The sequence below is a fragment of the Paramisgurnus dabryanus genome, chromosome 8 (assembly GCF_030506205.2).
Source record: "Paramisgurnus dabryanus chromosome 8, PD_genome_1.1, whole genome shotgun sequence".
NCBI lineage: Eukaryota > Metazoa > Chordata > Actinopteri > Cypriniformes > Cobitidae > Paramisgurnus > Paramisgurnus dabryanus.
The window spans coordinates 18,745,086-18,762,822 of record NC_133344.1 but is presented as its reverse complement, the minus strand read 5'-3'; the positions used below and the strand labels follow the sequence as shown (position 1 = coordinate 18,762,822).

The window sequence follows — 17,737 nt, the reverse complement described above, 5'->3', positions numbered from 1 at the left end:
CTACGTCATCAAACCTGGTTTATCAAGCCTGGTGACGTATGCAGCCTGCATATGCGACCTCCGAGGCTGCAGCCTTCGCATTGAGAAACCGCAAGAGACTACAGACCTAGTTAAAAGGGGGGAGTACTCTGGGTTTGGGCTAATATTCTGAGCTCGGGGGCAGCCCTCCCCTTGAACAGCACGCCAAATATATATTTTTACAGCACGCCAATTTTTTAATAAACTTTTTGCATAACTTCATTAAAAGAAATCACATTTTGCTCAATGCCACATGAACAAAAATAAATAAATAAATAAATAAATAATATAATAATAAAATAATAAATAGTAAATAATAAATAATAAATAATAATAAAATAATAAATAATATATATATATATATATATATATATATATATATATATATATATATATATATATATATATATATATATATATATATATATATATATATATATATATATATAATGTTTCCAGAGAAGAAAAAAAGAAAAAAAAAAGATTTAAAGAAAATGTAGAGCTTTTTGTTTTTTCCAAAGGTGTACTGTATAATTTGAAATCATTCATAAAATGTGACAGATTTGGTTTAAAGGGACCATTTTGTTTTGTGTAGTACTTTCAGCAGTCAAATAAGATGGTAATGCGAACTTATTAGAAATAAAATTGATTTTTAAATGTAACGTTATATTAAAATGTGTTATAAAATTGCTTTATAATGATTTGATTGACTGCTATGTGAAAAAAAAGTTATTTAATTTGTATACCATCACCCTGGCCTGAGATTTTTACTGTTGATACAGTAACGTTATATCATATGCTGCTTCAGTATTTTAAAGTAATTCCAGTTTCGGTTCAATGGCGCACGTAACCCCGCCCAGTGAAGTGCCGCACGTGTTTTGATTGGTCAGGACCGCTGCTCTTCCGTTGACGACACGACGCTTACTGGCGGGATGTTAAAACTCTTTTAAGGTACGCGTGATAAGCAGATCCTCTCAGATGTTATCGACTAATGGAAATCTCAAACTTATAACGGACATTATGAAGATTTGGCGATAAACGTTTGACGTGTCTTCATTTGTGATAACGCGCTGATTTACGGTAACTTTCATCTCTGTTATCTAATGTTTTCCTGTTATTAGCTTGTCCAGGTAGCACAGTGAACGTAACGTTATGTACAATCATGTGTATGATATCTGTCAGTGAAAATTGTATTAAAGACAAGCTCTTGATAACAAAATGAATATACATGAGCGAGTTTAAACTGTTGTACCATGTAACGCTGACTTAAACGATGTCGTGTTGTTGTTTACCTTTAGGACCAGTGACTAAATAAATGTGCTTGGTTCAGACTGAACAAAATCACACCCATGGCAGCATGTTTGAAGATTTCTTCGATCAATTTGACAAAGGTATACATTACTACTGTTAATATTAAAGTAACTGTTAGCTGTGTACTTAAGTTACTGAAACTGATCTGATTATTGCCGTTTAAGAACTTGGCCCACTTAATCCCTGCTGGTTTGAGGAGTTGACGGCCAGATCTTCTAAACATGATGGAGGTCCTGACATTTCAAAAGATGAGGAAGAGGAGAACAGCATCAAAGCACCGGAGACACCAGCTCAGTGCAGTCAGCTGTTTTCAACACCAAAAATATTTAAGCAACATTTTCAGTCCCCTGATTCCAGTAATGAAGAATCTCCTTATGAAGGTATGACAGGTGTAGTGTTCAATTTTAAGGGGACATATCATGAAAATCTGACTTTTTCCATATTTAAGTGCCATAATTGGGTCCCCAGTGCTTCTATCAACCTAGAAAATGTTAAAAAGATCAATCCAGTAACTTAGTTTTGGTAAACCATTCTCTGCAAGCATGTGAAAAAATAAATCATAAAAATTTGGCTCCCCTTGTGATGTCAGAAGGGGATAACACCGTCCCTTTATCTGCACTATCCAACTTGAAAAAACGGCACATTTTTGCTCGCACTTACAAAGTGGCAGTTTTAACATGTTATAATAAATTACCCATATGGTATTTTGAGATAGAACTTAACATACGTAATTTGAGGGCACCAAAGATTTATTATACATCTTAAAAAAGTCTTGTGAGATGTCCTTTATTAAAATGTGCCTGGACCACAAAACCAGTCATTGGGGTAATATTTTTAATGTATATGTATACATCGTCAATAAATAAACCTTCTATTGATGTAACTTATAGTTTGTTAGGAAAAGAGCGTGTTTGGCTGAGATGCAACTATTTGAAAATCTGGGGCCCGTTTCAGAAAGGTGGTTAAGTGAAAACTCTGAGTATGTTAACCCTGAAATGAGGGAAACTCTGAGTTTTCTGTTTCAAAATGGGAGGTAGGTTAAACCTGAGACACCGGGGTAAGTCAAGCCTGTTTCAGAAGGAGAGGTAACTTATACTCAGAGTCTGTTTCCGGAGTACAGTAGCTTACTCTCTGAACTTAACCTTGTCGGGAGCAGGTTTTATCCTGTAAACTCAGAGTTTCTGGTGGTCTCCTCCCCATCTTTAAAGGAGTAGCTGTGTTTAATCTTGTTAGTTGCTTTAGTACACTGAAACACTTTTTTTTTGTTTAAATGTAGCTTAAATAAATTGAAGGAATAATTTTTTCAGTGTACATTCATTCATTGTGCAGATTTTTATTACGTAGACTGTAAAATATGTTTTTACTGTAGCTGTCTTTAAGTTATAATCAAATTGCCAGTGCAAATAATTTTACCTTAGTGCTTTATATATTTTATAAATTCCACTTAAATTTAAACAAAAAAATTAAACAGTATATTGAAATGACTAGTAAAGCCAATTTGATATACTTAGGTGCAGAGACCGTCTACATGACTAAAAAGTGCTTTTATAGAGGATCCTGTAGATGATGATGTTGCATTTATTTGTAGGAAGTTAAATTTATGTTGCAAGAGGGATTTCATTTTTAGCTGAGTTGCTGTCATCTTTTTGTCCATGGGATTGCATTTGCATGAAAATGGATATAGTAACGTATAGTCCTCAGTGTATTTACTTCTGATATTTTTACCGTGATGAAAAATTAAATATACGCATTTAATAGAGTAGCAAATTCCAACAAATATTTTTTTCTTTAAAATATATGCTCGTAGTTGCTGTACACTTTCAGTTTTAGTAGTATAAAGGATTAAGACCTCTTTGTCACGTGCTGTTGCCATGGTTAATCGTAATATCTGAGCTCCATTGATGATGGCTTTTCATAGTGATTGTCCACGCGCTTAACTCAGAGTTAACCTGGCCTACTCCGAGTCAATTGAACTGAATTGAGTTGGTTGAACCTCATTATTGAAACGGCCCCTGGAATCTGAAAAAGCAAAAAATCTAAATATTGAGAAAGTCGCCTTTAAAGTTGTCTAAATGAATTCCCACTCACAAAATAAAGTTTTGATATATTTACAGTAGAATATTACAAATATCTTATTGGAACATGATATTTACATAATTAATGATTTTTGGCATAAGAGAAAAATTATTTTGACAATGTATTGTTGGCTATTGCTACAAATATACCTGTGCCACGTAGGTTTTGTGGTTCAGGTTCACAAATATTTCCTTTGTGTCACTAAAGATTTAATCTCTTTTCCCATAGCAGACTCAAGTCCTTCTCTTTTTGGCTCAGGAAAAGACACGTAAGTTTGTTTAATAATGAAAAAACTGAATACAAACATTTGTATCAGTTGAGTTATGGATTTAATACTTTAATACAACATAATTATGCAAGGTCAATGTGTTTTGCTTTGTATTTGATAGATTTAACAGATCCCATCGACGACCCAGTAATTACTTTGGTAAGAAAGCGTTAAATTCATTTTTCTTTGTTAAAGTTAAAAACAGCTTAAAATTTGTTATAACGTGTATTACATTTAAAGGGATAGTTCTCTCACTCACCCTTATGTTGTTACAAACCTTTATAAATGTCATTGTTCTGACAACAACAAAGGAAGATATTTTGAGGAAAGTCTAAACCGATAATCAACCAGAAGCCCCATTGACATCCATAATAGGAAAATAATACTATAGAAGTCAATGGAACTCATGATTGGTTTGGTTACAAACATTACTCAAAATATCTTTCTTTTGTGTTCATTAGAACTTTATATTAAAATGTATAAAAGTTTGTATAACAACATGAGAGTGAGTAAATGATGACACATTTTTGGGTGAACTATCCCTTTAAAGACACTTATATATTACTTTACAGGCCTTATGGATACACCAAAAAGATATTTGGTAAGATGATTTTGAAAAATCATTAACCATAATATCATTGCAGAGATTAATTTGATATACAATTCTGATAGATCTGCAACATTGATGCTGACTTTGACTTTGACAGGCACATTCATCAAAACAAATATCTGAGAGTCTTGGGGCACAAATCAACCCTGACTTATCCTGGACCAGTTCCTTTAACACACCATCAACTTTGACTCCCACTGTGATATTACGTATGTATACAGTAGGAAGTAAAGATGTGCTTAAGTTAAACTGAGAACTTTTGTAACTGATTGAGTTTATTTTTAATCTGTAGCTAAAGCAGAAGACCGACCTTCAACAGCAAGTTGCTTTAAAGACAAGGAAGCAGTTGTAAGTACAAATATAATGTAGGTTCTTGTACATTCTACCTGTTTAATTGTCATTATGAATTAAGACTTTGAAGCTTCATGTTCTGCAAGCTAAATGTTACCATGTAATAAGTTCATGGCTGATGGCTTGTTCTTACTCTCCTCTCACATATTAGTTTGTGCGGAAACTGTTTCCGTCTCTTTCGAAAGCCCCTGAAAGTACTGCAGCTACAAGTAAGATTGTTAAACTTGATGGTGAGTGTGTATTCGTAGACAGACACTCTATATTTGTATTAAAAATATGGGTAACACTTAACAATAAGGTTATATTTGTGAATAATTAGTTAATGCATTATCTAACATTCATTAATCTTAATTCACGTTCATATTAGCATTTACTAATACATTTATAAAATCGAACGTTGAAAATGTAAACATTAGTTAATGTCCTATGAACTAACATGAATAACTGGATTAACATTAACAAACAATAAATGCTGCTATATTGTTTGTTCATGTTTGTTAGTTAATGTATTTACTAATGTTAACTAATATAGTCTTATTGTAAAGTGTTACCAAAATATGTTTAAAAAAATGCAATAAAAAATATTACACATATAGTTAGTAGTTAATGTGAAATGTATACACACACATCCACACACCAAAAACCACATGGGAAATTAACTGATATTATTTTCCTCTACGGTTATAGATACCATTGAGACTATCCAGACTGAAGAAATGGGAAGAAAGCCCATTTTCTCCCCAGATACATCTCTGGACACAAGCAATCTTTGGAAACAGAAGGTGCCAAATTCAATAGAGGACGGGAACGTGCGCAGCACGGTGCAGAGTGTTCTCGATGGTGCTGAGGACGTATTGTCCATATTTTTCAGCAACAGGACATCGGCTCTCCGAAGGGTCAAATCTAAAGAAAGGAACAGAACAAAAAACAATTCCTCAAAAGATATTAATTCAACTTTAGAGACTGATAAAGATGTGGATAAGGAGACATTAAAGACAGATAAAACTCATTCAGATGAGGTGGAAACTAAAAGCCCTCTTGAAAACAATGATGCAATGCAGTGGACCCCACTAAGCTTATCAGACTCCAGCCTGAATGAAAATGTTTCTTCAAGCTTGGCTTTGAATACTGGTGAACCCAATGGTGACACATTTTACAGCAGTGCTGCAGGTAGGACGTTTTTATGCAATGATGAAAGACTCCTGTCTTATCCAGATCCCAATTTGGAAGGATCTCAATGTCAGAAGTCTTTGTTGGACAAATCACCTGTTTTCACGCTTACTAAAAAGCCTAGGAAGTTTGTGTATCAAGTCCCAAGCTCTGCTGTGTCAAAAATGGGAATTAATCACAAAACAGCTTCACCACCATGTCTAAAGCAAGCGGTAATGGGTAAGAATATTATTGATTGCAGTTTAAGATCACTTTTCTGAAATGTTTTTTTCTTGATCTTAAAAACCTATTGATCTGAAGGCATATGCATGTACACATTTTTGATGACAGACATATGATTGTTTTTCTTTCCACTTCATTTTATGTTAAACAGCAAATCCCTCAATGTCTGGTGACTTGAATGAATCAAGTGTTGTCAGTGAAGGTGCAGGCCATCCTCAGACACTACAGCAAACCACTTCCCATAATCTGGATGAAGGGATTGATATGACACAGCTTTCCAAGGCATTTGCAGAGGATTTCACACAAGAACTGACATTAGGAGAACTTGTGGATTTGCAAGGACAGAGTAATCAAAATGTCAGTATAGTTTCATCAACTATAACCACCCATGTACAGAAAACACGTGAGGTTCAGCCTGAAGCAGAGTCTGAGCAGAAGAATGATTTCATCATCCCGCAGGTCATTCAGGGTGATCATGATGTCAGCTGCGCTTTAGCTGATGTATCCATGGACTCTGCAAATGAGTCGACTGTTGTTCTCCCAACATTTGAAGTCAGTCGTGACAGTGGCTTTCCCACCACTTTTTCAGATTTGGATGGCACGGTCTTGTGCTCAAACTCTAAGGATGTTTTTTCTGGTTTTAAAACGGCAAGCAACAAAACCATATCAATATCAAACGAGGCTATAATAAAGGCCAAGGCATCATTACATGAAGCTATTGGGGACAGTTTCATTGATGTCACTACACAACATAACCACAAAATGGATGCAGTGAGCATCGATACAACCAGATCACCACTGGAACAGTCCAACTCTTCCAAAAATGCAATAACAACTTGTGTTAGTGATGCTCGATCCAATCCAGGTCTTTTAAGTTCTAAGAGTGTTTCGAGCTGCTCTTCACCACAAATAAATGAATCAGATTATGAAACTGGTTCAAAGAGGATTATTACGGTTTTGGATGTTGGCCCCCAGGAACCTGGGACTCTTTTAAAGGAGAATTTGGAGGAAGACTCTGATTCATCAAAGCAGAAACAGGAATTCGAAAGAGTTGCAGAAATACAGACCGTGTTAGACAATAACAGCACACACAAAGCTGAATTGGACACCAGTCGAGAAGATGCAGATAAAAACTGCCCATTGACTGCATCACAAAAGGCAGATGTTACAGAACTGTGCAATCTGTTGGAAGAAGCCGACAGTCAGTATGAATTCACGCAGTTCAAACCCACAAAGTTTGTCTCGGACAGCCACACCACTGAGAAAGAGTGGGACCCCGATATTCTCAACGGTATTGACTTTGATGATAGTTTTAATTGTGATGTTGTGAAAGGAAGTCTTCAGATTAAGACTGACGCATCTACGACAAACAGTTCAATTCAAACAAACAAAGAAATTGATCGTTCTCCGGTTCAAAGTGTGGATGCTGACAAATTATGCAGCGTATCAAAGGAATTCCGAAATGGGATTTTGCCTGTGGCAACAACTGAAGACAATTCAGTTGATGGAATAAATAACTATTTCAGTGATACAAATCAATCACACTGTTTTGGTTTTAAAACCGCTACAGTGAAAGTTATAAGCGTCTCAGCAACAAGTTTAAACAAAGCAAAGCACTTTTTTGAAGAGCATGATGAAAAGGTCTCGTATAATAAAAACAAGAAGACAGATACAGAAGTACAAAAGCCCGAGGAATACAGAGAACAAGCAATGGTATCTTCAGCTAATACTTCTGATTGTATGGACAAGGAATATATAAGCCCCTTTCATTTAAATCAAGATGCAAATGCAGCTCTTCAAGACCCTGAGGTAAATGAGAACTTGGCGGGAGATGTAGGGACTAAGCTGAATTGTTTAGATGGAAAAACAGATGTTGTCTGTGTTTACTCGGATGGCTGTTTTGGATTTAGCACAGCTAGTGGAAAACATCTGAAAGTATCTGAAACTGCCCTTGAACAGGCAAGCAAACTTCTTAATGATGTTGACAGCATTGAGGCGTCAGACACTAAGCAACTTCTTTTCCACACTTCTGGAAGACATGACGACTCCATGTCAACAACTAACCTTCAGAAAACAAAAGCTGTTTCTTGGCGTGAAACATCTATAAAGATAAATCAGTCAGACTCCGAAGAGATAAATCAAGTATCTAATGTTCCGGACATTTCTTCCATCAAATGTAAGAACTTCTTCCAAGAACAGAAATCTGGCAATGACACTGAAGGAATTTTCACAAACATTTGTCCCCCCAATTCTTTCCAGCCATTGTCAGGCCATGGTTATGGCTTTCAGACAGCCAGTGGGAAAGGAGTTAGAGTTTCAGCTGAGGCACTTGAAAAGTCCAAGATAATATTTAAAGACTGCAATGAAAATATTGAACCTACAATAATGGAGGAAACGAATGATAAGCTAGATATTGAAATCCTTAAACAAACTAATGGATTTACAACCGCAAGCGGTTCCAAAGTGGTGCTTAAAGAGGCGAAAGCTGTTTACGAGGACTCCGCTCTTATTCATGGATTCTGTGACAAAGCAAAAAAAAGTCTGGATGTGGTCATGAAAACATGCCAGGTTGATCAAGTTCATTATGGTGAAAACCCCCCTTTGGACGGGCAAAGCCCTCAAGAAGAATGTGAACCGAAAATGAAAGAATTTAGTAAAGACTTTGAAAATAAGTCGATTTCTCTTAATAGCAACTTTGGTTTCAGTACAGCTAGTGGTAGAAAGTTATCCGTCTCAGCTGAAGCCCTCCAGAAAGCTAAGAATGTGTTATCCGATTCAGCTGATGTCACCCCATGTACTAGTAGTTCTAGAAAGTCAAAACAGATCACGGATATGCAAACGAATAACAGTTCCTCAGGAAAACATGAAGGCTTCTCTACAGCAGCTGGGAATAGAGTGAGCATCTCTGCTATTGCATTGCAGAGAGCAAGAAATCTTTTTAAAGAATGTGAAGAAGAAAGTATAGCACCTGAGAATCTTCAGCACCAAAGCTGTAGAGGTTTCGGCAATGCCAAAGGTGTTATTGTGTCAGATCCTGATTTACAAAGTGGACAACATCAAAATTCCAATGGAAGCAATGGTCCCATGTCAAAGGTCTCGTTTGGATGTGGGACCTCCTCAGAGGAACCCAAAGGATTCTGCACAGCAGGAGGAAAGAAGGTGGACATATCTGCGTCTGCACTACATAGGACAAAGAGTCTCTTTAAAGATTGTGAAGAGGATCGTTTGACCTCAGATGCTCCCCACAACCAAAGCAATAAATGTTTTACCACTGCCAGTGGAAAACATGTTGCAGTCTCAGAAAAAGCACTGTATGAGGTAAAAGCAGCAGGTTTTGTTGACTCCTCCATCAGTCATAACTCTTCTGTGAATAAAGTCTCCTGTGAAAAAAGTGTCCCATCTGTAACTAGTGGTTCCTCAGATGAACAAGGGGGATTCTGTACAGCAGGTGGGAAGAAGGTTGCAATATCTACTTCTGCACTGCAAAGGGCTAAGAGTCTCTTTAAAGACTGTGAAGAAGAAACGTTAGCATCTGAGGTACCTGTTGTACCCAAAACTAAAAGCTCTAGGGACACTAGGGATGAAAACCTAAAGCTTGATCAACTGAATAAGACAGATTATGGTTTCAGCACAGCCAGTGGTAAAAGCGTTTCTATATCAAAGGTTGCCCTTGAGCAAGCCAACAAACTATTCAGAGATTGTGATGCCCAACAAGTTATTGACACTGATAAACAGGCTAAATCCTCAAATACCAGTAATCTACAAGTTGTTGACTCAAAATCAAACCAGGAACTTCCCATAATACTGGATGGATTTAAAGAAGAAGCTAACAAAACCACTTTACACCCTATGCCAACTAAAGTAGTTCCTAATGAACTTTCTCAAATAAACTTGTACTCTTTGGATTTTAAGAGTTGCACAGAGACCCAGCAGGAGTATTCTGAACGGGAAGCTATGGCATGTGCTAAAGCATTATTAGCAGATGAAGACCTAAATGAACCACCCGAGTTGATGCCAGTAGCAAACATTTGCAGCACGAAAAGTCCATCTGTTCATGATTTACAGACACAGGGCACCGTTGAAGAAAATGGTAAAAGAAAACATCAACTGGACACCAGCAGTACAGCAGGTATTGCTTAATTTTTCATGACGATTTTCAATGGCAACTATATCCGCTAAGACATTTTAACCTCTTATCGTGGTCTTTTTTTTGTTTTTGTTTAGATTCATGTCAACCACCTTCGAAAAGACAACTTCTCTCGGAGTTTGACCAGGCTGGCGGTTGTTCCAAGTCCACACCAAAAAGCTGTCCAAATGGTAAGATCTCAAATATTTACTTTAGCGGTTAATTTATTTTATCATGCAATACTAATCTTAAAATTATGTTTTATGAAATCTTTTAGGAACTCTAAAAGGCAGACGTGCCTTCAGATACAGCGTCCAGCCTAATGTATCTAATGTCCAACCTCCAAATCGGTGAGCTATGAACATCACTGATTTACAAATAACTTCATTTCAGTTCATTTCAACTGAAATATCTTAATGCATTACAAATTTTTGTGTTTGCAGGAGTTCTGTTGACCAAAAGTCCAATGACGATGTACAGCATTGTTCTGTTGCCTCTCTCCAAACCAGAAGGCCAGTGTTTGTACCCCCCTTTCAAAAGAGTAATAAAACAAAAACTTCAAGGGGTCAGGATGCCTGCAAAGCATCCAGCAGTTTTATCCCACCATTCAAAAAAGAAAACAAAGACAATATTAGCAATTGTTTGATCAAAAATTCATGTGAATCCAAAGCTCAAGCTGGCTCCTGTAAAGCAATAGAAAATAAGACAACATGCACTACACCAACTACCCACAGTGCTGCACCATATTACGTTAATTCACATGCGGATTTGAAACCAGAAGCAACGATTTCAATGGACAACATATCTTTGAAAAAGATTGACTCTGAAGAGAGGGGTAACCATTTACAGTTTTTTTTTCCATTTAAGTTATAATTCTATCATATTATATGTTTATGCCAATTGGGTCATAATGTGTGTCTATAATGCAGTTTTGGAAAGGTATGAAATTGTTCTAAATCATTATACAAAAATACAACAATACGTTTTTTCCGGGTTATTAGATACAGATGCATGGCAGGAGACTTTGCAGCTGGCTAGGGATATGCAGGATATGAGGCTTGGAAAGAAGAAAAGGCAGACTGTGCGTCCTCTGCCTGGCAAACTTTACCTTGCTAAAACATCAGGTGTTTCCAGAATTGGACTGAGAGATGCTGTGGGACACAAATGTCCAGTTGGGTACACTTCAGAGGAGGTACGGTTTTGAACCATTTTGTAATTGGCTAGTATTGAATCTTTTGGTTACTGCAAAACAATACTGTTTTTGTCCTTTTAGCTGTATAAGCACGGAGTGCATTACAAAGTCTCGCAGATAACCAGTGAAAATGCTAAATCCTTTCGCTTTGACTGTAATGAGTTTTTTAAGCGTGAGCTCCTTGCGGAGTCTGGTGCTATCCAGCTGGCTGATGGAGGCTGGTTGGTTCCAGACAGTAAGGGCACTGTAGGCAAAGAGGAGTTTTGCAGGTTAGTACAAATATCTGATGTTATTTCAATGGCAGTTTTAAATACGTATGTGGATAAAAAAGTCTTGCACCACTGACCGGTTATACCAGTTAATGTCAAACACTTTATTTGGCAGGGCGCTGTTTGACACCCCCGGCGTTGATCCAAAGTTGATCAGCGATGCTTGGGTGTTCAACCACTACCGTTGGATTGTATGGAAACGGGCATCCATGGAAAAGTCATTTCCAGAATTGATGGGAAGCCTGTGTTTGACTCCAGAGCAAGTACTTCTGCAGCTGAAACTGAGGTATTGTACAGCTTATAGATGATTTCACAGAAAAGATTTAAACAAAACCATAACTTTTTGATATGCACCTGCACTTAGATATGATGTAGAGGTGGACCACAGCCTTAGGTCTTCTCTCAGAAGGATCATGGAGAGAGATGACACCCCTGCTAAGACATTAGTGCTCTGTGTATGTGGCATTGCTAAACCCAGTCAAAATCCAGAGAAAACTGATGACCGATCGCCTGATGCAAAAAAGGAGTCAACCGTCATCTGGCTCACAGATGGCTGGTACGCCATCAAAGGCCTTTTGGACCTTCCTCTCTCTGCGATGCTAAGTAAGGGTCGTCTAAAAGTTGGCGATAAAATTGTGGTCAATGGAGCAGAGTTGGTTGGCTGCCAAGAAGCTTGCCCACCTCTGGAAGCTCCTGAATCTCTGATGTTAAAGGTGAGAGTTAACAGATTCAGGATATGGCACACCAGCTTTAATTCTACTGTGTACTGTGTCTTGTACTGCTGTGTTGATTGTGAGTTTTACCTTTCAGATTTCAGCAAACAGTACAAGAAGAGCCCGGTGGGACACTAAGTTGGGATACTATCGTGATCCCCGACCTTTCAGACTTCCACTCTCTTCACTGTATGCTGCTGGAGGTGCCGTTAGCTGTGTGGACATTGTGGTGTTGAGAAGTTACCCCACTCAGGTTTGCTTCATTTTATGTTTTTGATTTAAGTACAAGCAATGCATATTCTTAAAGGGACACTCCACTTTTTTGTAAATATGCTCATTTTCCAGCTTCCCTTGAGTTAAACATTTTATTTTTTATCTTTTTGGAATCCATTCAGCTGATCTCTGGGTTCTGGCGGTACCACTTTTAGCATAGCTTAGCATAATCCATTGAATCTGATTAGACCATTAGCATCGCGCTAAAAAATGATATTAAGCACTGCCCGAAAATAGTACCCTGCTATTGAAAGATACCAGGGGAACTATTTTTGGGCAGTGCATAATATCATTGTGCCTCCTGCATCCATGTTACAGCAGCCAAGTCCTTGATTATTACGCAGGAATGAGTAGTATCAGCCTAGAAAATCACAACTTTTAATTTTCTGTCGGTCTTAGTACACGATGTAACTAGGGTGGCCATTCGTGCCAGTTCCGCCGGACGCGTCCCGAACATGTTTTCGAGTGCGTTCTCCAGAAGTCGCTTTGCTCGACCGCATACGTCATTGAGGTTCTCACATTTCAGTTAAAATACATTAGAAAATTAAGATTTATTTCTTTTAAAACATTCAATCATTGTAGTTTCATTCTTACCTTGAAATGTAACGGTTGTTTTTCTGAAAATAAACCAGAAATAATAAACCTTGATGACGTATACGGTCGACCAACGTGACTTCCGGAGAACGCACCCGAAAACATGCTCGGGACGTGTCCGGCGGAACTGGCACGAATGGCCACCCTAGATTTAACTACAGAAGAGTCAAGTGTTAAAAAGGAAAAATATCAAAACTCTTTGGTTATTTATTAGCGCGATGCTAATGGTCTAATCAGATTCAATGGATTGTGCTAAGCTATGCTTAAAGTGGTACCGCCAGATCTGGAGATCAGCTGAATGAATTCCAAAATGGTAAAAATCAAATGTTTAACTCTAGGGGAGCTGGAAAATGAGCATATTTAAATAAAAATGGAGTGTCCCTTTAATCGCAGGGCAAAAGATTTGTTTTTGCTTGTTACACCACCAAGAAACCTACTATTTTAGTGGAAACTTGGTCTACCAAATGTGTTTTTTTACTTTAGACTGTAAATAAGAGTGTCTTGGTTAGCAAGAAAGCACTTTTTTAATGAAATAGTTTAAAACTGGTGTCAGCTGTAAACTTTGGTTTGTTTACTTCTGAAAACTAAACAGAAAAAACACAAGTGCATAATTTTGAATGTTGACCAATCTATTAACTGATATTCTCCTCAAACAGTGGATGGAGAAGATGCCCAATGGTGTTTTTATATTTCGCAATGATCGTGCAGAAGATCGAGAGGCTAGAAAACACAGCAACTCAAAACACAAAACCATGGAGCTCCTTATTTCCAACATACAGGCTCAGTTTGAAAAAGAGATGGAGGGTAAGACTATTTATTTATTCATTTGGCATATTTACGTCAAACTAGATAATAAGCTTGGATGTGTGGCTTCTTGATGAGTATTCCTCCTACTGTGCTTATATAAGGCAAGAAGAAAAGCCAAGGGAGAAGGAGGACATTTAGTCAACATGAGATTGAAGCTTTGCAGGATGGGGAAGAGCTGTATGAAGCAATGGAGTCTGACCCAGCTGTTGAGGTAAGTCTTGTACTAACATTTTAACACAGTATTCCTACACAAAGTAAACAGATTATATAACCACATATGCAATGTTTGAGTAGAACCACCTAAGCGAAAGGCAGATGGAGGCTGTAAGTAAGTTCAGATGTTGCCTGGAGGAAAGGAGACAGGTGGACCTTCAGCAACGTGTTCAGATGGCTCTAAACGAGGCAAAGGAGGCAGACGGCGGGTGTCCCGATCGAGGGATCACCCCAGTTTGGAAACTCAGCATTATAGATGCCAGTGACCTGCAGAGCAACTCTGGTGAGTCCTCATATCCTCATTACTTGGTCAGATGTTGGTCAGGACCCAGTTTAACCTGCTGTGGTTGTGTGCGATTACATTTTCTAGTTTACACACTGAATATCTGGCGCCCGTCAGCAGACTTGCGTGGCTTGTTAAAGGAGGGCCGCAGATACAGGACGTATCATCTTGCCACATCAGAGGGCAAGAAACGCTCGGGCATTGCTCAGATACAGCTCACTGCCACTAAGAAAACACTGTTTCAGGACATTGAGGTAAACACGAGTGTTTTTTAACTTTGCTTCTTATTCTCAAAGATGTTTACAACAGTTACAGTAGATGTTATGGGATATTCTTTTATGTAATGTTAACAGATAACCTCACTGTAATTTTTTTGTATACGTTTATATGTGATTGATCCAGGTGACTCCAGAATGGTTACATCTGCATTTCCAACCAAGGGTGTGCGTCTGCTTCAGGGAGCTCCAAAACCCCCAGTTTAGCTCCCCCTGTGGGGAGGTGGACATTGTGGGATATATCGTCTCTATAGTGGACAAACAAGGTTTGTCTCATTTGTTCAGCTTAAAATCTTTGTTGTTGTTTCACACTTTATTTATGGCTGTTTTAATTTCTTCTCAGGTAATTCTCCAGTGCTGCACCTTGTGGATGAAAAGTTTGATATGGTCTCTGTGAGACTGTCTAGTAGTTTGGAGCAGTTAGCTATAGAGGAGCTTATAAAGCCACAAGCACTGCTTGCCCTAAGTAACGTTCAGCTACGACAGCTTTCTGGCCCCGTGCCATGCCTGTATGCTGGAGAACAAACACTCTTCTCCATAAACCCCAAGGATTCCCATCTTCAGGATGCTATGGTTCATATGAAGAGTTTTGTCCAGGTTAATAAAGCAGTGGCTCTTATATTTCTGTTTTTAATGTTTGTTCTGTCTTTATAAAATCCAAATGCTTCTTTTTTCCTTTTATGCAGACATGCGAAGAGTTTTTTAGCATCGCGGAGGAGAAGGTGTCCAATTCATTCCCCTCTGGCTCTTTTCAGTGTCCGAGAACTCCTGGTGTGTCTAATCCAAAAGTTAACGGCGGGGTTAGTAAGACTTTTGTTTTAATGCTGTTAGATTTAATTTATTAGTGGTGCTTGCTTAGGCGATGATCACTATAATTATAGTTTACAGAGTCAGGGATTTGAACAAAGTCCTAACCCCAAAGAAGTTTTAAACTATCTAATAGACATGGAGGATGATTTTTGAATGGGGAAAGAAATGCATTATTGAGCACTTATTGAAAATGGGATCATTGTGGTCAGTATTTGGAGGAGACACTAAAAGCCATTCTTTTGTTAAAGTATGCATCCTTCCATGCCAAAACTGGCATCCTCAGAAGTGTGCAGTCTTCGAGGTACACATCCTTCAAAGTATGCAAGTATGCATCCTTCAAAGTGTGCATCCTTCAAAGTATGCACCCTTCGAAGTATGCAAGCGTGCGCCCTTCGAAGTATGCGCATAAGTATGCAAGCGTGCGCCCTTCGAAGTATGCGCATAAGTATGCAAGCGTGCGCCCTTTGAAGTATGCGCATGAGTATGCGAGCGTGCGCCCTTCGAACTATACGCATAAGTATGCAAGTGTGCGCCCTTCGACGTATGCGCATGAGTATGCAAGCATGCGCCCTTCAAAGTATGCACCCTTCAAAGTGTGCAAGTATGCATCCTTCAAAGTTGTCTGTATGTTCGTCTTGATGTGCAGTGCTGCCTAAACTGGTTGACGCACTGTTAATGACAAAGCCTAGGGATGGAACGATTTGGGACGATTTTCCCTTCGTGCAGTTCTGAACTTGGGCCTCGAGATGGGCCTCGATTCGAGCTCCTTTTGATGGCAGAAAGCCAAGTTCGTTTACTATTTAATGGTTAAAACTGAATGGGCAGGCGAGCTCATGAATTTACATTTTAATTCAGTGATTCCTTCGGGCACTACTAGTCAGAAGTCCTGCACCAGTACTCGTACCACACTTTGAGAACCACTGCTGTACTCTGATGCCCAGATATCCATACTTAAATCTTTTCACATGCAATCTCCAATGTAATGAGCCCTTTGTTGACATTTCCAGGTGACTCCTCAACAGAAAGGCAGAGTTTTCTCAGCATTCACTCCAGTTACCAAGAAAACTCCTGTATCTACCAGTGGTGACTCTGAGTCCAAAGACCCCAAAAACTTAAAAAGAAAACGAGGTTTGGTCTACCTGTCCCGCATCCCTTCCCCTCCACCCATCACGCCTCTAAAAACCAAAGCTTCTCCCTCTGTCAACAAGACCTTCAATCCACCGCGGAAATCTGTGACCCCAAAGCCTCCGGAAAAGGAGCGCGACTTCGCATCCCGGTCCTCGCACCGTCCATCGGGAGATGAGGGGTGGGTGCCTGATGAGGAGTTTGTGATGATAGACACCCAGGCATTACTTGGTGGACTACGTGAAGCAAAATGCTAAAATGTGACTGTAAACGCTAATAGGAGGATTAGAGCCAGTGTTCAAGGCACTAGGAAGGAACAGTTAACGCTGACTGGTTCATAAAAAGTGTTCATACTGTTGCAGTGAAAGCAAATGTCATAGCTGTTACACAGCTTTGCATTTTGACTTCTCCCTGCCTTTACCACGGTTCTCTAATGGCAAATACACAGGAAGTAGTGCGCCGTTTTACATCTACTGCAATATTTTTAACTACTTGTTGTATTTGCACTGCTGTAGTTTTTGTAAAATTAGTACTTGTTCAGGGAAGAAATGTATGTAAAAATATATAATAAATATTTTATATTTTATTTGATTTTAGTAAAGAAGCCTTTTTTAGATGAACAGCAGGTGGCGCCTTAAAACCTCCCCTTGATTTACCAGCAGCTCCATTTGTAAAATCCTATATCAGGGGTTCTCAACTCCGTTCCTGGAGGCCCACTGCTCTGCACATTTTGTAAGTTTCTCTCTGACACAATCAGTTCAGTTCATTGAGATCTCTACTAATGAGCTGATGATTTGAATTAGGTGTGTTAAATAAGGGAGACATACAAAATGTGCAGAGCAGTGGGCCTCCAGGAATAACGTTGAGAACCACTGTCCTATATGAATCTGTCCAAAAATACAAATAGAGAAATAAATGATTAAATCCACTGAAATTGGCAGGGCCGATTGCAATTATGACAAACACGAGTGAAAGACTTCTTGATCTTACAGCAAAATGAGTTTTTCAAACCGCAAAGACTCTTTTCCATA

The 17,737-nt window shown here is 38.5% G+C and overlaps 1 protein-coding gene across 1 annotated transcript; it reads left to right on the top strand.

Moving 5' to 3' along the window:
* The first annotated feature begins 942 nt into the window (after positions 1-942).
* On the top strand, positions 943-17,417 carry brca2 (BRCA2 DNA repair associated). The gene is made up of 27 exons (XM_065280850.2): positions 943-1,098; positions 1,317-1,409; positions 1,494-1,709; positions 3,634-3,673; positions 3,795-3,832; positions 4,246-4,274; positions 4,381-4,492; positions 4,576-4,631; positions 4,786-4,864; positions 5,322-6,023; positions 6,178-10,155; positions 10,251-10,343; positions 10,430-10,502; positions 10,596-10,987; positions 11,154-11,344; positions 11,426-11,613; positions 11,729-11,899; positions 11,978-12,326; positions 12,424-12,579; positions 13,850-13,997; positions 14,102-14,211; positions 14,295-14,496; positions 14,584-14,750; positions 14,899-15,037; positions 15,115-15,368; positions 15,458-15,571; positions 16,589-17,417. Exons 2-27 carry the CDS (start codon positions 1,334-1,336, stop codon positions 16,961-16,963), a joined length of 8,448 nt encoding a protein of 2,815 aa, XP_065136922.1. The 5' UTR covers positions 943-1,098; positions 1,317-1,333; the 3' UTR covers positions 16,964-17,417.
* The last annotated feature ends 320 nt before the right edge of the window (positions 17,418-17,737 follow it).

Bases quoted from the DNA above. Each gene is read 5' to 3' on its own strand.
- brca2 (XM_065280850.2), top strand. From the start codon at position 1,334: ATGTGCTTGGTTCAGACTGAACAAAATCACACCCATGGCAGCATGTTT. The intron at 11,345-11,425 runs GTACGGTTTTGA...TTGTCCTTTTAG, and splicing joins TTGGGTACACTTCAGAGGAG to CTGTATAAGCACGGAGTGCA. The intron at 12,327-12,423 runs GTGAGAGTTAAC...TTTACCTTTCAG, and splicing joins CTGAATCTCTGATGTTAAAG to ATTTCAGCAAACAGTACAAG.